The 18,980-nt window shown below is 56.3% G+C and overlaps 2 protein-coding genes across 5 annotated transcripts; both read left to right on the forward strand.

Annotated features, from left to right (window-relative positions):
* Positions 1-13,629: 13,629 nt before the first annotated feature.
* Positions 13,630-16,590, forward strand: ZNF580 (zinc finger protein 580). Of its 2 annotated transcripts, none has more exons than XM_047791897.1 (2): positions 13,630-14,398; positions 15,625-16,590. In XM_047791897.1, the coding sequence occupies exons 1-2, from the start codon at positions 14,126-14,128 to the stop codon at positions 16,153-16,155; spliced, it is 804 nt and encodes a 267-aa protein (XP_047647853.1). In that variant the 5' UTR covers positions 13,630-14,125; the 3' UTR covers positions 16,156-16,590. The 2 variants fall into 2 exon arrangements, with proteins under 2 accessions (XP_047647853.1, XP_047647854.1); XM_047791898.1 differs by lacking the exon at positions 13,630-14,398 and adding an exon at positions 14,599-15,517.
* Positions 16,591-16,721: 131 nt separating this feature from the next.
* Positions 16,722-18,966, forward strand: ZNF581 (zinc finger protein 581). Of its 3 annotated transcripts, none has more exons than XM_047791900.1 (2): positions 16,722-16,918; positions 17,703-18,966. In XM_047791900.1, exon 2 carries the CDS (start codon positions 17,722-17,724, stop codon positions 18,316-18,318), a length of 597 nt encoding a protein of 198 aa, XP_047647856.1. In that variant the 5' UTR covers positions 16,722-16,918; positions 17,703-17,721; the 3' UTR covers positions 18,319-18,966. The 3 variants fall into 3 exon arrangements, with proteins under 3 accessions (XP_047647856.1, XP_047647858.1, XP_047647857.1); XM_047791902.1 differs by lacking the exon at positions 16,722-16,918 and adding an exon at positions 16,963-16,985; XM_047791901.1 differs by lacking the exon at positions 16,722-16,918 and adding an exon at positions 17,032-17,153.
* The last annotated feature ends 14 nt before the right edge of the window (positions 18,967-18,980 follow it).

Below are 18,980 nucleotides of genomic sequence, written 5' to 3' on the forward strand. Positions count from 1 at the left end.
AAAAAAAAAAAGTAAAAAACTATTGATTTGCATCAACTGTATGGATGATCTCGTGGACTTAAAATGACTGAAAGAATCCAGACTGAAAAGAAATTTTGTTTATATGAGATTTAAAACAGGCGAAAATAATCTTTGAGAACAGAAACCACAATACTCGTTCCTCTTGGTGGGGGTTAATGATGCCTAGGTGCCTTCTGGGATGCTGGTGACATGGCTGTGTATATATGTAAAAATTTGTTGATTTGTAACTTTAGGACTTCCATACTTTGTTTTTGTGTTTTGTTTTGTGTTGTTTTGTTTTTGCATGCAGAAGCTCCCAGGCCAGGGATCGAACCTGAGCCACAGCAGTGACAACACTGAGTCCTTAACCACCAGGCCACCAGGGAACCTAGTGCTACATACTTTAATCAGTGTAACTGTCAACAAAACTTACCAGTAAGAATTGTATAATAGGGAGTTCCCATCGTGGCGCAGTGGTTAACGAATCCGACTAGGAACCATGAGGTTGCGGGTTCGGTCCCTGCCCTTGCTCAGTGGGTTAACAATCCAGCGTTGCCGTGAGCTGTGGTGTAGGTTGCAGACGCGGCTCGGATCCCGCGTTGCTGTGGCTCTGGTGTAGGCCGGTGGCTACAGCTCTGATTCAACCCCTAGCCTGGGAACCTCCATATGCCGCGGGATCGGCCCAAGAAATAGCAGCAACAACAACAACAAAAAGACAAAAGACAAAAGAAAAAAAAGAATTGTATAATAGGAAAAGAAGGGAGTCTTTATTCAAGCCAAACTGATGACTATGGCCTGGGAGACAGATTCAGGAAGCACTTGAATTGTGTTCCACCAGACTACAAGACGGGGAAGGCTTATGTAGGTAAAAACTACAAAGTTACAGAAGCTGTTTGTCAAGCACCAGGACGGGAGCTGGCGGAAGGTAAGGGTGCTCATTCAGCAAGGATTGGCTGGGGTCTGACATGGCTGCATAGTTACAACAGAGACCTTGAGACTGTAACACTGCAGCTGGCAGCTGCTAGCAGATACTGATTTGGGACCCGCTGGTGGTGACCGTGCATCTGATAGAGTGCAGAAAATGCAACTCAGTGATGCAGGAGTGTGTCTACAACCACATCCACAGTGGCCACTTAGCTCCTCCATTTTGGATGCCTGAACCATGGTTACTCCATTCTGATTTGTAAATGCATCCTTTTCTTTAAGGCTTAAAGCAGATGTACAGCGTGTGTTTGACAGGCCATAAGATAGGCTGTTGAGTTAGCATGAAGTTTAAACAGAAGTATGTGTAAGCCAGAAGGACCCGCCCCCCCCCGCCCCCACGCACACACACCTCAATGTGTGAAATTCTTCCATCATCACTTACATCTCAATATAGAAAAATAACAGAAGAAGGAAGAACAAAGAATGGAGGCCTGCCTCTCCATGACAGATGGGGAAACTGAGTCACCAAACAGGGAATGGTGCTGTCACAACGATGCTTCTCAGGTTTGCCTGGAGAGACTTGAGGTCTGACTGTTTTGAGACCAGAATTGGGTTCCTACCATTTCTGAGCAGCTTCATTAAAATCTGGCTTTTTGGCACAAAATCCACACAGGATGCCTAATCCTTTCAGACAGCTGGTACTGAGTCAGGAAGGCGGCTCTTGATAAATTCACAGGGCTCTGTGGGGGTGGGACCTCGAAAGCCCAGCCTGCTGATTTTTTCCCTCACCAGCACCCGCAGCCAGCCTTGAGGATGGGTTTCATGCTCAGGCAGGTCTTTCCCTAAACTTCTTCTAGTTTCCCCCTGTAACTTGGGGGAAGGGAGGCGGCAGGCATAGAACAAGTTACCCCAAAGGAAGCTATTGGGATGAGAAAGTGTAAAGACCTCCCCGATTTACGTTGTAATCTTGGTTCTGGCAACCACTTGCTGTGGGACTGTCAGTGTCTCACGTAACCTCTCTGGGCTTCATCTTTGATGCACTAGGGCTGAGTCTGAGACAGTTGCTTTTTTTTTTCTTTTTAGGGCCGCATTCGAGGCACAAGGAGATTCCCAGGCTAGGGGTCCAATCGGAGCTACGGGGCCAGCCTGCACCACAGCCACAACGCGGTATCTGAGCCGCGTCTGCGACCTACACCGCAGCTCACAGCAACGCTGGATCCTTAACCCCCTGATCGAGGCCAGGGATGGAACCTGCAAGCCCATGGCTCCTAGTCGGATTTGTTTCCTCGGCCATGACCGGAGCTCTTGAGACAGCTTCTTGCTGAAGTCCCACTCTGGGGACGCTGCCTCTCACTGAATGTCTGTCCAGGTTGCCATCCCTTCCTGCTTCTCCCAGGTGCTGAGGTTGGGGGAAACATTTCAATATTTTGGCCTCTGTCGCCCCCAGGAGGCCCGGGAGAGTTCCTTGTTGCAGCAAGGGTACAACACAGATAACACTCGTCTGCGTCTAAGGTAGAGGAAGGCGGAGACGGCCTCGGTCTGGTGGCAGAAGCTGGCAAAAAGGAGACACAACAAATATTTGTTGAAGAAATGACTGAGATTCCGGTCAGCGGAACAGGAGGCTCCCGGAACTGTTCCTGGGTGAGTGCGTGTTTCCGGCCGGAAGACTTTCACACGCGAAATGCCCCCCCCTCCCCCCCAGCCGTCAGTCGCCGCGCAGCGGCTGCCTCAGGGCTCCCGGGACTCGTCTTTCCTTCTTCCATCCGCCGGGGCCGACTCCGGGGGCGCCGCTGCTCTTCACGCGCACACGCCAAGCGCTGAGGTCCGAGTAGGAACCCGGAGCGCGAGGCCGGGTGGGGAGCCACGGGGGTGGAAAAGACCGGACGCGATGGCCCGCTGGGGGGACGATCCGGCTGGACCCCTGGGGACCTGAGAAGGGGTGGACACCGGGGAGGCCCCGGGGGCCTCGTCGGGGACGGTGGGGAGGCGGTGGAGTGGGTGGAGGGACAGGCTCCTAGGGGGCGGGGGGGACACGCTTAACTGGCGTCGCAGGGCCGGCCTGAAGGGGGGAAATCCTGGAGCTGGGGAGAAAGGGAAGACTCGGGGAGCGTCATGGAGAGAGTCTGGCAGAGAGCGGGGTTGCCCTGATGGGGAGGAAGGGAGATGAGGGAGGAGGACGCCCGCCATCCTGGGGCCGGAGAGGGGAGACCGAGGGCAGTATAGCCAAGTGTGGCCCGCAGATCCTTCCGCGCGGAGGTCCCTCAGTGCACGTTGCAGACGTTGGTTCCTAGACGCAAGAGGCCTGTGTAAATCGCGGGAGCACAGAGAAGTGGTGAAGGTGGAAAGTCTAGGGTTTGGGCCCTGACAAGCCCCCCAGCCCCTTGGAGAAATGACGGGTTTCAGACGAGGATGAGCTAGTGGGGCAGATTATTAACTCAGGTCGTCAGTGTGGGAACCCTAGTTCCGATATATTCTTTTTTTTTGTTTGTTTTGGTTGGTCTTTTTTATGGCCACACTTGCGGTATATGGAGGTTCCCAGGCTAGGGGTCCAATCCGAGCTGTCGGAGCTGTAGTCTCGGCCTACCCAGAGCCACAGCAATGCCAGATCCGAGCCACGTCTGTGACCTACACCACAGCTCAGCCAACGCCGGATTCTTAACCCACTGAGCGAGGCCAGGGATGGAACCCGAAACCACCTGGTTCCTAGTCGGATTCCTTTCTACTGAGCCACAATGGGAACTCCCGGATACGTTCTTTTGATAGGGATATTGATTAACATTTATGTCTTGGAATTCCCGTCGTGGTGCAGTGGAAACAATCCGACTAGGAACCATGAGGTTGTGGGTTCGATCCCTGGCCTTGCACCGTGGGTTAAGGATCCTGCCTTGCTGTGAGCTGTGGTGTAGGTCGCAGACGCGGCTCACATTCTGCATTGCTGGGGCTGTGGAGTAGGCTGGCGGCTACAGCTCCGATTAGACCCCTAGCCTGGGAATCTCCATATGTCTCGGATGTGGCCCTAAAAAAGGCAAAAAAAAAAAAAATTTATGGCTTCAGGGCTCCAGGGAGTAACACCTCTGCAAGGCTCATTTTATTATAGGAAATGCACATTCCCCACTGGCTTTGTTTACTATAGGAGATGCGAATCTTTAGCCCACTCCTCAACTGATAGAAAAGGAATGAGAGGAATGGTGACAATCTAAGGGAAGAAAAAGATAAAGAAACCATAAAACTTACAGGACATTTCCAAGCCTAAAGCGCGTGTTGGACAATGACTGACACAGGTAATTGAGCAAGGCCAGTGGGGGAAAGCCACATCCTCTGGACCCCACGCTGGTGCCCCTCCCCACCTTTAAGGAATACTAACCCTTATGGGACAATAAAGAAGGAGGTTTTTCTCCCCCCTCCCAGCAGCCCTAGGAGCTATTTGCTTTCCTTTTATTTTTTAAGATTTTTTTATTTTTTAGGATTTTTAAATTTTTCATTACTCAATGAATTTATTACATTTGTAGTTGTACAATGATCATCACAATCCAATTTTATAGGATTTCCATCCCACAACCCCAGCGCATCCCCTCACCCTCCAACTTGTCTCCTTTGGAATCCATAGCTTTTTCAAAATCTGTGAGACATTATCTGTTCTGCAAAGAAGTTCATTGTGTCCTTTTTTCAGATTCCATATGTCAGTGAAATCATTTGATGTTGGTGTCTCATTGTCTGGCTGACTTCACTTAGCATGATCATTGCTAGGTCCATCCATGTTGCTGCAAATGCTGTTATTTCATTCCTTTTAATGGCTGAGTAATATTCCATTGTGTATATGTACCACATCTTCTGGATCCACTCCTCTGTCGATGGTCATTTAGGTTGTTTCCCTGTCTTGGCTATTGCAAATAGTGCTGCAATGAACATCGGAGTACATGTGTTTTTGTGAGTCATGGTTTTCTCTGGGTAGATGCCCAGGAGTGGGATTGCTGGGTCAAATGGTCGTTCTATGTTTAGTTTTCTGAGGCATCTCCACACTGTTTTCCACAGTGGTTGCACCAGTTTACATTCCCACCAACAGTGTAATAGGGTTCCCTTTTCTCCACACCCTCTCCAGTACTTATTGTTTGTAGACTTTTGGATGATGGCCGTTTTGGCTGGTGTATGGTGGTACCTCATTGTGGTTTTGATTTGCATCTCTCTAATAATGAGTGATGTTGAACATCTTTTCATGTGTTTTTTGGCCATCTGTATGGCTTCTTTGGAGAACTGTCTGTTTAGATCTTCCGCCCATTTTTTGATGGGGTTGTTTTTTTTTTTTGGTATTGAGCTGCAGAAGGTGTTTATAAATTTTGGAGATGAATCCCTTGTCTGTCGATTCATTTGCAAATATTTTCTCCCATTCTGTGGGTTGTCTTTTTGTTTTGTTTAGGGATTTCCTTTGTTGTGCAGAAACTTTTTAAGTTTGATTAGGTCCCATTTGTTCAGTTTTGTTTTTACTAAGAGGTGGATCTGAGAAGATGTTGCTGTTGTTTATGCTAGAGAGGGTTTGGCCTATGTTTTCCTCTAAGAGTTTGATAGTGTCTGGTCTTATATCTAGGTCTTTAATCCATTTGGAGTTTATTTTTGTGGATGGCGTTAGGGAGTGTTCTACGCTTTCCTTTAATAAAGACTTTGCTTGCTTGCTGCCTGCGTGTTCGCCGAGTTCATTCTTGGACTTCTGTGAACAAGAACCCGGATTCCGTTATCACGAGGTAAGCTAAGATTGAGGGGTGCAGAGAGGGCCTCTGGTCATCCCTACCCTTAGCTTACCGCTGTGCACCTGCAGTTAACGCAGCATTTCCTTCCTTTAGCTGCCCCTCTGGGTTCAAGGAAGGCCATGACTCCTCGTACACCCAAGGATTCTCCTCCGCCCTTCAAGGGCCCCTACCCCCGGCTGGCTCCTCCTCCTCCTCCCCCTCTTTCTCTAGGGCTTCAGGCTCGTTTCCTGTCCTGAGTCAAGGCCAGTAGTTGCTCGCACAGGGCGAGCAAGCAGAGGAGCCCAAGGACAACGAGGGTATTTTGCCCAGTTTACAGCTGTGCCCAGTGCCTGTAGTTCTTCAAGAATGTTTTCTAGGAGTTCCCTGGTGGCCTAGCGGTTGTCACTGCTGTGGCGTGGGATCCCTGCCTGGCCCCAGAACATCTGCAGACCCCAGGTGTTGCCAAAAAAAGAAAACAAAGAATGCTGTCTCTCTGAAGGCCCCTGGCCTCTCCTACCTGGACGTTCAGGGAGTCACTGCACATCCTTCATCTGCGAGGCTTGTGGCAAGGCCTTCAAATGACCCAGCAGGCTTTGCCAGCCCCAGCTCATCCACCCGGCTTCCTCTGCCTGCTCCTTCTGCTCCTGGTGGGTCAGGCTCACCAGGGAGCTGGCTGAGCACGTCGTGGTGCGTGAGGGCAGACTGAGTCTACAGTAATACAGGCACAAAATTGATGCCTTTAGAGAACCACGAGCCTGGAATCTTTCCCAGGTCTCCAGGATCCAGCTTGAGAGATGTCAGTTGTAGAGCTAGGCCCTGGCATCACAAATGGGCAATGCAGTACCCTTTTCTGAGCTGTTCTTTCCAAGACTGAATGACCTCCAACCTTGGGGTGTGCCGCAAGCCTATAGCTGGCAGGGAAAGCAGGAGAAAGCAGCAAGAAAGAGGTCCTCGCCTCCTAGGGCATGCACTAGTCTCCTTTTCCCCTTTAGCCTCACCCAGGAGGCGGGGACCCTGGGAATGAACGGCATTGCATGTGGGCTTTGTGACCGGGTGGCTCACTCTCTGGCCTCCGAAACCCACCTGTAAACCAGGAGGGGCTTCTCCCTTCCTGTCAGCAGCCAGACGGTCTCAATTTGCCACATCTGTTAAGACCTTTGTTTTTTTTTGTTTGTTTTGTTGTTTTGTCTTTTGTCTTTTCTAGGGCCACACCCACGGCACATGGAGGTTCCCAGACTAGGGGTCTAATTGGAGCTGTAGCCGCCGGCCTACACCACAGCCACAGCAACACGGGATCCGAGCCGCGTCTGCAACCTACACCACAGCTCACGGCAACGCCGGATCCTTAACCCACTGAGCGAGGCCAGGGATCGAACCTGCAATCTCATGGTCCCCAGTTGGCTTTGTTTCCACTGTGCCATGATGGGAACACCAAGATGTTCGTGCTCTTGTCTGGTTCTTCTCTGTTTCTTCCCCTCGGTTTTAAGAAAGGGAAAGGCTCAGGATTCATCCCGGGTCACCTGTTTTGTCCTCACCTGCGCCCCCAAGCTCAAGCGGTCACTGTCTGATCACCGTGGGTGCTCCACACACATCCCGCTGAGGAAGCAGCTCAAGACGATGCAAAAAGGGAATAGCCAGCTCCCACTGCGCCTCTGCCCTGTGTGTCTCAGACCCGTAAGAGCTTGTTTTATGTCAGGTAGCTGTTGACACTCAGGAGACAAGAAAAGACAGTCAGCTGGAGCAGTGAGGTCCCAGGCAGGTTTTATCTTATCGACCAGAGAGCTGGCTGGGGGCACTGAGAAAGGAGAACGCAGGCACCCGCGCCGGTTTCAGAGAGCTGAGGTTGAGTCACGTAGTCATGGGATGGTGGCTGGGGTCTGGTCCAGGTGGTGGGTTTAATCTCGAGCTGGCCAGAAGACTGTCTTTTCGGGAACTCAATCTTCCCAGATGGAAACGTCCAACAGTGTTTTGAGGCTATGGGACCGGGCTGGAGCAGGTCTATAGCTCATGGTGACACTTTTGTACCTGCTTTCGTGTTCAGAAGTTCCACCTAAGAGTAGCATTTGAACTTGAAACTTCCCCTAAGTGGGTAGAAAGGCCTTCAAGTGATCCAGCAAGTGTGGCCGGCTGGGCTCACCCACCCTGGGTGGGATGGCACTGTCCAGGGGGTTGGCTGGCCTCAGGTGGTGTATTGGTCAGAGGGACTTTCTGACTGGCTGTGGAGACTCAGGCCAGGGGTTCAGGGGTACTGTAGACCCAGGTATCACTTCCCTGCTTCATGCCAGCCCTGTGAGGGGGGCTGGCATCATGCTAAGCCAGCCCTGGTTACCTGTGTGACCCAGGCCTACTGACTACCCCTCGCTGGCCTTGGTTTTACCGGGAGATTGGTCCTTGACTCCGTTTACTTGCCGTGTACCTGGCTGAATACTTCTGGTCCTTTGTCTTCACTGGGTAGAAAGGGACGGGTCACTCGCTCTTTCTGCTTTTGGATCCTGTTTGTAGATGGACTTTGTCATTTCTTTTCTGCTGTAGAAGAACGGGTTCCTTCTCCAGCCCAGAAGGATAAAGTGACTTTTAAGGACAAATCACGACCTTTCGGACAAAAAATCATCCTTTTGGTCTTCTCCCTCTCTACACCCACCACGCTGCCAAATAATGACTTTATATTGGCTGTCGTCTCCTCCTTCCTTCCGAGAAGTGAGGCGCGCAGACAACCGGAACCCTTGTCCCTGGTGTTTGTTTCCCTCCAGCGCGCATTTCAGGAGCCCCGCCTGGCAGCGGGGGCGGCGGGCGCCGGAGCCGGGTGGGCGCTGTCCGGGTCCATCGGCACCGCGCTCGGACCTGAGGGGCGCCCGCAGGGCGAGCCGGCGCCGGGAGGTAGGCGCTGAGCTCCGGGAGGCTGGACCGGCCCCGAGCGGCGCGTCCGGCGGGTCGCGGTGTCTCGGGCGCGGGACGGAGAGGCTTCGAGTCGGTGCGTTCTGGCGAAGGGACCTCATCTAACCCCTCTGTCCTCTCCTCGGGCCCCCAAGTATGCCCTGACCCCGAATCTCTCTGGAGGCCACGGGCCCTCCTCCCTGGGGGGGGGGGCGCCTTTAAACTGGCGCTCACCTCTCTTTCCCCCCGGCCATCCCCACCCTGGGGCCTCGCTGATGGGAACGGTGCTCCCTACACGTGCACACGGGGGAGGACCCTTGCCTGGAGCCCGAGCCCCCCAAGGGCTCCAGTTGTCCCCAGGGTTTCCAGGCCTTCGGGAGCTGCCTGCCCTGGAGCTCCAGCCCTACCTCTGTGACGAGGCCTTCAAGTGGTCCAGCGAGGTATCCTTCAGGCCCCAGCCTGGGTTGGGTCCGCTCACACCGGCCTGCTGTGTCCTGGCGTTTGCAGGATGCTGAGCAACTGGCCCAGCACCTCGGGGACCTGACTCCGCCTAGATGGTGGAGAAGCCACAGAATCTCTTGTTTGTGGTGTAGAAGGTAGAGGCTGGGGTCCTGTCCTCATTGCTTCCTCGTGTGTGACTCGAAGCAGGTGGCTGCCTCCCTGGGCCTCCGTTTGCTCATCCTGAACTATGGAATGGCTCGTGGTTCCCAGCCATCCCAGCCAGGGGAGAGAAGCAGGAGTCTCTTGTTGGGTCCCTGACTCTGCCTCAGCCTCGAGAGCCTGGGATCGGTCACCATCATCCCTTTCTGGAACTTGGTTTCCCAATCTGTAAAATGGGATTGAATGAAACACCTTGATGAGGTGAGCTGCCAACATGAGATACTGTAGGGAGGTAGCTCACGGTGCTCCCTCTCGTCTTTATAGCAGCTCGTGCTGCCTGCGTAGACAGGCGTGAGTGTGTTTTTTAATTTTGATCCTTTTTTCACTGTGGGGTTAGGGCTGGAACCCAAGCGAGGTAGGACCCTTCCTTCTGTGGCTGCGCGTTGTTGAGAGGAGTGCTTTCCTGGGGGCAGCCCCCTAGGTCTGGTCAGGGGCCTGTGAAATGCCCTGTGCCGCCCAGGGAAGGTGAAGAGGCTGGGCCACCTCATGAGGGGCCTCAAGTCACAGGCTCAGGAATGGGGGGCTTGGTCCTGAAGGTCTTGGGAGCTGAGATGAAGTTTTGTGCAGGCTGGGAGACAAGTGTTAGGCCAGAGTAGGAGGAGAACTGGGGGCCAAGATAGCAGGAAGATGGCTGGACAGGGGCTGGCGGGGAGAGCAAAGGGCCAGAGCCCGGGCTTGGAGGGTGAAGGGGAGCACACAGCCCTAAGAGCTTTCAGGGTGAGGGAGGGGCAGAACTGGAGCCTGTCTGCTTTGGGGCGTGGGGCAGTGAGGGGCAGAATGAGGAGGTTTTGAGTTTCCTCATGATCCCACCCCCGGAGAGAAGCAGGGTTTAATTTTCTTTCTTTCTTTTTTTTTTTTTTGTCTTTTCCTAGGGCCGCACCTGCGGCATATGGAGGTTCCCAGGCTAGGGGTCTAATTGGAGTTGTAGCCGCCAGCCTACGCCAGAGCCACAGCAACACCAGATCCGAGCTGCGTCTGCGACCTACACCACAGCTCACGGCAACACCGGATCCTTCAGCCACTGAGCAAGGCCAGGGATCAAACCCGAAACCTCATGGTTCCTAGTCGGATTCGTTAGCCACTGCGCCACGACGGGAACTCCAAAGCAGGGTTTTCTGTTTGGATGGGGTGATTGAATTCATGTATTCATTCCGCCCCTATTGACTTGGGCCCGACCATCTCCCCAGACCTTTGCCGGACTCTGAGAGGCTGTTGCCCAAGACAGAGCGGGAAAGGCGGACAGTAAAAGCGCAACTGCGTAAATAAGCTGGACCTCCACGGACTGCAGTCCCAGGCGCGGGGGAGCGGCCTGATCACACAGAGCAGGGCATCCTGTCTGACACAACCAGCGACACTGCAGTGGTGGATTACCCGAGACCCGAGTGGCCTAAGAGGACGTGTCCTTGTGATGGGCTGGGAACAACATTCCAGGGGGAGGAGCCGCAAACACAAGGCCCTGGAGGCACCATGGCGAGGGGGGCCAGCTCACACATGTCCCAGAGGGTTTCTGGGTTTTATTCTGGGTGCAGCAAGGAGAGGTTTAGGTCAGGGAATGACATGACTGCGGGTTTACAAAAAATATAATAATGCTGAGATAAGGACCAGAGGAGGCAGAGGGGCAGAGGGAGGCTGTCACCAAAGGCTGGGCTGGCAGTGGTGGTGGGCGAGGGAGGAGCGTGAGGTGCTGGCAGCCAGTGGTCATGAACTCTGGTTCAGGCAGAAGCAGGTGCTGTCCTGGCTCTCCCATCTGCAGATGTAGTTGTTTTTTTTTTTTTTTTTTTTTTTTTTGCTTTTTAGGGTCGCAGGTGCAGCATATGAAAGTTCCCAGGCTAAGGGTTGAATCAGAGCTGCAGCTGCTGGCCACAGCTGTAGCCACAGCAACGCAGGATCCAAGCCACGTCTGCGACCTACGCCACAGCTCATGGCAATGCCAGATCCTTAACCCCCTGAGTGAGGCCAGGGATTGGACCCACATCCTCATGGATACTAGTCGGGTTCAGGAACTCCCAGATATATGACCTTGATCATATGACCTCTCTGAGCTTCTGTTTCCTCATCTATAAAATTGGGGTCCTCATGGGACCTGCCTCTTGGGGCTGCTCCGAGGATTTAACAATGGCTGGCACTATAGAAAGAGCCCAATAAATGTTGGTTGTTGTTGTCATTTTTTCCAGAGATGGGCGCACAGTGGGGTGGGATGGGGTGGGTGTGGCTCTCATGGATGAAGCTGGTTTTATGGGGTTGAAACTCAAGAACGGGATCTGGGGGTAGTTCCTGTCGTGGCTCAGCGGAAACGAATCTGACTGGCATCCATGAGGATGCAGGTTTGATCCTTGGCCTCGCTCAGTGGGTTAAGGATCCAGTGTTGGCCTCAAGCTGTGGTGTAGGTCACAGACCCAGCTCGGATTCGGCGTTGCTGTGGCTGCGGCAGAGGCAGGCAGCTACAGCTACAATTAGACCCCTAGCCTGGGAACCTCCAGATGCTGCAGGAGCGGCCCTAAAAAGACAAACAACCAAAAAAAAAAAAAAGAAAGAAAGAAAAGGGATCTGGGTGAAAGCGTAGCCCAGGATCTATGTTGCCCCCTGGGGGACATTTTGCCAAGTCTGTTGTCACACTGGGTTTGAGGGGGTGGGGTGGGGGTGCGTGAGAAACAGTGCTACTGACATGTGAAAGCTGGAGGCCAGGGTTGCTGCTCAACATCCTACAACGTCCGGGGCAGGCGCCCCCCCCCCCCCCAACAATGATCTCAGTAGTTCCAAAGCTGAGAACCCTGGTGTAGACAGAAAGTGAAGTTGCCGCTTCAGACTCGGCCCAGGTTCCCCAGTCTCCATTTTCCTCACTGCAACCCACCCCCAAAATGAAGTTATGAAAGATGAAGCACCAGGACAACGATTTCCAGGTTGTGAGCCACACTTCATGATATTGTTTCTTTTCTTTTTTTTTTTTGCCAACCCACAGCATATGGGTCAGGGATCAGATCTGAGCCACAGCTGTGACCTACACGCCAGCTGTGGCAATGCGGGATCCTTTAAACCACCATCCCCAGCATGGTTGGAATCAGGGTGCTGGTGCTGCAAAGCCACCGCTGATCCTGTTGCGCCATAGCCGAACTCCGATGTGAGCCACACTTTAAAAAGTGGAAATGAACAGCCCAAATTATTTGTCTCTTTAGGGCTGCTCTTGTGGCATGTGGAAATTCCCAGGTGAGGGGTCCAATTGGCTAGGGGCCGGCTCCACCACAGCCATGGCAATGCCAGATCCTTCACCCACTGAGCGAGGCCAGGTATTGAACCCGCATCCTCATGGATACTAGTTGGGTTCATTACTGCTGAGCTGCAATGGAACTGCCCGAAATTTATTTGAACAACATACTTAACACAATGTACTCCAAGTATCTTTCCTAAATGTAACCGATCAGTCACACGAACTACCTCCTTCCTGAGGTGGTTTGCACGCCTCTGACTCAGTCTTCAGAATCCCCTGGGTGACTTGCACACCTTCATTCAGACCAGACCCATGTCATGTGCTCAAAAGCCACAAGCGGCCGGTGACTGCCCTTTTGGACAGCACAATTCTAGAGGATCTTTAGTTTTAGCCTAATATCAAAATTGTTGAGTCACTTGGTGGGTGGGTGTGTGTGGGGGGTGTTCTTGATAGTTTTCTGGAAAATTCTGTCAGTTCCAATTTGTTGTTGGCACAGCTAGAGACTTTTTTTCCAAATGTGCCTGGGAATTGGTGTGTGCTTTTTCTGGCTTTTAAAATATCGCCTTGTAAAACATTAAAAAAAATATTTTGTATTCCAAACCAAGATACAACTGAGTTCTTTCTGGCCGGTGGGTCTCCGGTTTACAACTGGTTGGTTGAGGGTGGACTTAGGAGCTGGAGGCGGGCAGCCACTAGCTACCTATGGCTATTTAGAGTTAAACTGAGAGAAATGAAATAGTATTTAAAACTCAGGTCCTCAACCAGTAGCCCTATTTCAAACGCGCAGTAGTCCACGTGGGTTGGAGACTGTGCAACCCACTGGTTGGACAGCTAGCAAAGCATAGATGCGCCTCATCGCAGTAAGTTCTTTTCCACAGCTCTCTCAGACCCCAGCTCAGGCGACCCCAGGGTCGCTGGTCTGGGCGCGACAGTAACACCCAGTTCTCTCCCCTCTGTGCCCCATCTACCCCCACCCCGCCAGCTTCTCTCGCTGCGCCCCCCTGGGGTCCCCTCAGCGCCAGGACCTGCCGTGGACACGCGGGACCTGCGCTTCTAGTTCACCGCGGAGTTGGAGGAGCTGCACTCAACGCTTCAGCCCTCCGCGTGGGCCGCCTTTCTGCCGCTCCCACTCTTTGGCGCGGCCCGGCACCGACCCCTGCACCGGCTTCCAGACCCTGCCTGGCTGCCCTGCGCCTCTCTGGTCCACGCGCGCCTGCACCAGGATGCGCCGCCGGGCCTCGGTTTTCCCTCTGCGCTCGGGCGCGTCGGGTGCCCCGCGTCCTCGTGCCGGCATCACCCAGACACTGTCGCTGCCGCTCCATGCGCCTGGGTTTTCCCACCTGCCCGATGAGAAGAGCCACCCTTGTCCACCTGTGTAGCTGGCGAGGTTTGGTCCTCTCTGGGCCTCGGTTTCCCTATCTCGGGGAGGGAGGGTCATGGCAGTGTCACATCAGCGCCCACGGCTGCTCCCTGGACCTTGGTTCCCCATTTGTCCGACCGACAGAAACGTCCCTCCTCCCGCCCTCGGCCTGGAGGGGCGCGGGGTGCGGGCGGGACGTCCACGGGAAAGAAGAACGGACTGGGCGCGCCCCCTCCTTGTGGGACTTCGAGCAAAGACAGCCTCGCCCTGCCTGTCTACGGAACCGCTCTTTGTACCAGAGATCGAACTGTTCCCGTCAGGGATGGGAGGGGAGCGGGGGACGGGCTGTCTCTATGGTTCCCGCGCCTCCGCCCCGCGGAGATGCTCCAAAAACGCAGGCGGTTAGAGAGGCGGGCTCAGGGGCGGCGGAACCTTCGTCGCGGCTCACGCACGTTTCCGGCCGGCGCCCTTTCCCAGGGACGCCACCGCCCCTCGCGCCCCTGCGCCCGCGCCCCCCGCGCCCCGCGTCCCCGGCGCCGCCGGCCCGGAGCCCCCGGAAGCCTCGGTCCCGCCGCCGCCGGCGCTCTCGAGGGGAAGCTCGGGCCGCTCGGGACCTGGGCCCGTTCCTCCGGACCCGAGAGGCCGCTGCACCGGGTACGGGGGCCGGGATGGAGGGAGGAGCCTGGCTCCGGGACCGCGCGAGGGCGGGCAGGGCTGGGGGAGGGGCTGGTGCTAACGGGGTTGAGGATGGGGCCGGGGCACGGCCTGTAGGGGACCAGGGGGAGCGGGGCGGGGGACAGACAGGATCGAGTGCGGGAGCGAGGGGGGCCTGGGGTGTATGGGAAAGGGGGCAGAGGGGCCCTGGGGTTGCAGAAGGAAGCAGAACAGAGAAGCAGGGTGGAGCCGTGTCGGGGAGGTAACGATGCCAGATGCCTACAGAAAGGAGGGAGAAGGAGGCTTTGGAGAGGCAGTTTGGGAAAGGGACTCCACAGGCCTGGTGTGTGTGTCACGGGGAGTGGGAGGAGGCCCCGAGGGGTATAGGGAGGAACAGTAGAGATGTCAGCGGCTAATACGTAGGGGCCGAGAAGAGAGAGGGACCCTTGGGTGGGGATGCAGCAGGTGGCAAGGTTCGCGGGCTGTGGGCTATGTAGAAAGCAGGCGGTTGAAGTTTCCTAGGTATGCGTACCTGACATTGCGCGGGTGGGTTAGCTTGTGGGAAAGGATGTTGACACCTGAGGCCCTAACTATAGGAACAGGATGGCGGAGACCTGGGTGAAAAGTGGGGAACTGGGTTAGTGGGGCTCTGGGAGTGTACTTAGAGAGGAAATTGAGAGACCACGGATGCATCTCGAGATGGGAGGCCTTCTGGGGAGTCTAGCGGGGATGGAGATGTAGGAGGGTCTGGAGGCCAGAGGCAGACCGCTGCGGTGGTCCTGGGGAGAGAGAATGCTCCCTGAGCGGGGCTGGGAAGAAGAGGGAGTGACCCGTTAGAGAAAGTCGGGAAGTAAGGGCCCTGGCAAGTAAGGGCCCTGGCGTGAGATGAAAGGGCCCTTGAAGATGTAGAGGGAAAACAGGCTTGGGAACTGATAGGCTGTTGGGGAGTGGAGGAGAAGGGAAGTGGCCAGGCGATGCCCTCCCGTTCGGCTGGGGGATAAGAGAAGGATCTGGGAGGAAAGGCAGGTGGGGGCTGGGAGATGCTGAGCTTAGTTGCAGGAGCCCCCCGAAGCTGCTTGTGGAAGCAGAGCGATCTGGCCTGGAAGCAGTTTCTTTTTGGTAAGGGAGGTAGGTCAGTAGTACAGAGAGGATAACAAGCAGTGAGAATGGGGACATTTTCCCCAGGAAGTGGCGATTTTAACTTCTCTCCCCTCCGCCGCTCCCAGCTGCCGCTCCAGATGCTGCTGCTGCCGCCGCGGCCACCCCACCCTCGGTCCTCCTCCCCGGAGGCCATGGACCCACCGCCCCCCAAGGCTCCCCCTTTCCCCAAGACGGAAGGCCCTTCCTCCAGTCCTTCCTCGGCTGCGGGGCCCCGACCCCCGCGGCTGGGCCGCCACCTGCTCATCGACGCCAACGGGGTCCCCTACACGTACACGGTGCAGTTGGAGGAGGAGCCCCGGGGCCCGCCCCAGCGCGAGGCACCGCCGGGAGAGCCCGGCCCTCGCAAGGGCTACAGCTGCCCGGAGTGCGCCCGTGTCTTTGCCAGCCCTCTGCGGCTGCAGAGCCACCGCGTGTCGCACTCGGACCTCAAGCCCTTCACGTGCGGCGCCTGCGGCAAGGCCTTCAAGCGCTCCAGCCACCTGTCGCGGCACCGTGCCACGCACCGTGCCCGCGCTGGCCCGCCGCACACCTGCCCATTGTGCCCACGCCGCTTCCAGGATGCAGCAGAGCTGGCGCAGCACGTGCGCCTCCACTAAGTTCCAGACCCGGCCTGTGCTGCCCTGCCCCTAGCTGGGCCACCACGTCTGACCCACACAGCGTCACTCCCACACGTACTCCCTGACTCTGATGAGGTTACTGCCTTACCCTGGACCTCAGTTTCCCCAATTGTCTAAAGGGAGAAACATTCCTTCTTCCCTCCCTTTCTAGCTGTGTGATGTAGAACAAGTCGTTGCCCCTCCCTGGGCCTGGGAGCCAGTCGGAACCCAGTTTCTGCCCAGCTGTGCTGTGTGAGCCTTTGCAAGTGGCGTAACCTCTCTGAGCCCTGGTTTTCTGCTCCGAAGTGGTGAACGGTTGTTGTCTGCGTGGAAGATTTGACAAAAGAACACGGGCACGGTCTGGATTATTTCTGTATCTCCTTCCTTACACCCCCTTCCCCCTCCCCCTTTACTCAATAAACATTCCGCACTCCATTTTAGGGCTCTTATTTGCGTGTTGGGAGTGGGGCGGGGCGAGGCGGCGGGGCTGGGGAGGATGGCAACCGGACCACAAGCACCTCGGAACCTTCATCTTCGCCCGTGTTTCTGGCCGGAGCCGGTTCCCGAAGGCCCAGGCGCCCCGCCCCCGCCCCTCTCCCCTGGACCCTCTTCTGTGTCCCCCGGTCCTCTCTCCCCTTGCCCGGCGCCGCCAGCTGCTGGGAGACACCCCGAAGCGCCCGCCTCCACCCGCGGTCACCTGCAACCACCCGGGGAGCCCGGGGCCGTTCCGGAGTCGCCCGGACCCGAGAGTCTGCTGCACCGGGTACGGGGGCCGGGAGGCGGGAGGGGCCCCGAGCGGGCCGTGGAGAGGGGCGGGGCCGCGCGAGCCGGTACCTGTGCGCCGGGCGGGGAGGGGCTGTTCTCAGGGCTTCGAGGGGGCGCAGCCGAGAACTTGCGTGGAGTCTGGAAGGCCGGGGCCGCGGGGGGACCCATAGAGAGCGCTGGGACACTGACACAACTGGGGGGGTGGATGGGCGTGGACCACAGAGACCCTGCAGGTAGCCGGGGAAGGGAGGGGCACGGAGGTGTTGAGAGAGGTGGCTGGGGGTCCCAACGTGACAGCCCATTTGAGACGGCTTGAGCGCATATACAGGGGCTAGAAAAAGCGTCTGGGTGAAATAAGTAGGATGCAGTGATACCCATGCGGGGGTCAGTGGCTCTAGACCAAGGATAGACCTGGAGGTCTATGGTGCGGGGGGGGGGGGGGGGGCTAGAAACGCCCCGCCGGGTGGCGGGCATAGAGGGGCAACTGGTGACCTGTAGCGGGCACAGGGGGGACGATAAAGCGAGGCCCTGGTTGTACCTAGAGGGGTAAAGGGAGCCTGTGCCTACAGTGAGCGGTGGAACAGAGTAGGAGGTTCCCCCTGAGGGAGCCCCTGGGAGCCTTACAGCGAAGGCCACAGGGTTCAGCTTAGAAAGACTGGAGAATAGATGGCTGGCTATGCAGACATTCGGAACAGGGTCCATAGAGGGAAAGAACCCCCCACCCCGCCCGGCTGAGCTTCCCACCTCTCTGTCAACTTGGCATCCTCTCTCCCCTCCACCAGGCCTCAGCGACCCCTCCGGATGCTGGTGCTGCCAACCCCCTGCCCCCAGCCCCTGGCGCTTCCCTCCGCTGAGGCCATGGAGGCCCCTCCCCCTCGGACAGACGGGTCCCCAGAACCTGGACCTTCCTCCTCCTCCACAGGATGTGCCCAGACCTCCCCCACTTCGCGGCCCAACCACTATCTGCTCATAGACACCCAGGGCGTCCCATATACCGTGCTGGTGGACGAGGAATCTCAGAGGGAGTCCGGGCCGGATGGGGGTTCGACCCAGAAGAAGTGCTACAGCTGCCCCGTGTGCTCCCGGGTCTTCGAGTACATGTCTTACCTTCAGCGACACAGCATCACCCACTCGGAGGTGAAGCCCTTTGAATGCGACACCTGTGGGAAGGCATTCAAGCGGGCCAGCCACCTGGCGAGGCACCACTCCATTCACCGGGCAGGTGGGGGGCGGCCCCATGGCTGCCCGCTCTGCCCTCGCCGCTTCCGAGAGGCGGGTGAGCTGGCGCAGCACAGCCGGGTCCACTCGGGGGAGCGCCCGTTTCAGTGCCCACACTGCCCGCGCCGATTCATGGAGCAGAACACGCTGCAGAAGCACACTCGGTGGAAGCATCCGTGAGCCAGGCGGCAGGGTACCCCATGGACATGGAATTCCGGGGGGTGAGCGTGGACTCCTAGCGAGCGCCAGAGGCTGGGCAGCAGGGGCCCCGGACGTAAACACAGACCTACTGTGCAGGAGGCTGGGCCCTGCCTTAAGGAGAAGCCCGCCAGTCATGTTCCGGTCCTTGGTGTTTTGGAGACAGGGTGGGAACAGACCTCATATTTACAGAGTGGAGTCCTCTAACCTCAGAGACATCAGCTATTTCATGGCTGAGCCCTGGGAGCCTGTGGCCTGAAAAACATGGTGAGGGGCCACCAGGAATCTGCACCATCTTCCAGAGGCTTTCCTGTGATGCTGGGGGTGGGGGGGGGAGCGGTCTCCGACCTGCCTCCCACTCCCCAGCCAGGGCTTGAGACTGAACACCCAAGACTTGTTTTGAAGACTAAGTCTCTGCCCACTGCCTAGCAGGGAGACTCAGTGAGTGCCTGGCCCCCGTAGGCCTTGGTTTGTCTGGCTGGGGAATGGGAAGATTGGCACACACTTGGGTCAGCCCTAGCTTGGCTCCTGACCCGGTGGCATCTAGGCAGTGTTTGCAAGCTTTTCTTTTCTTTCCCTCTCGTTCTGCCACAAGTGTGGCATATGGAAGTTCCCAGGCTAGGGGTTGAATCAGAGCTACAGCT

Source organism: Phacochoerus africanus, chromosome 8 (assembly GCF_016906955.1).
Source record: "Phacochoerus africanus isolate WHEZ1 chromosome 8, ROS_Pafr_v1, whole genome shotgun sequence".
Lineage (NCBI taxonomy): Eukaryota > Metazoa > Chordata > Mammalia > Artiodactyla > Suidae > Phacochoerus > Phacochoerus africanus.

Coding starts and splice junctions, on each gene's coding strand:
- ZNF580 (XM_047791897.1), top strand. CDS start 14,126: ATGCTCCAAAAACGCAGGCGGTTAGAGAGGCGGGCTCAGGGGCGGCGG. Junction 14,399..15,624: donor CCGAGAGGCCGCTGCACCGG/GTACGGGGGCCG, acceptor CGCCGCTCCCAG/CTGCCGCTCCAGATGCTGCT.
- ZNF581 (XM_047791900.1), top strand. CDS start 17,722: ATGCTGGTGCTGCCAACCCCCTGCCCCCAGCCCCTGGCGCTTCCCTCC.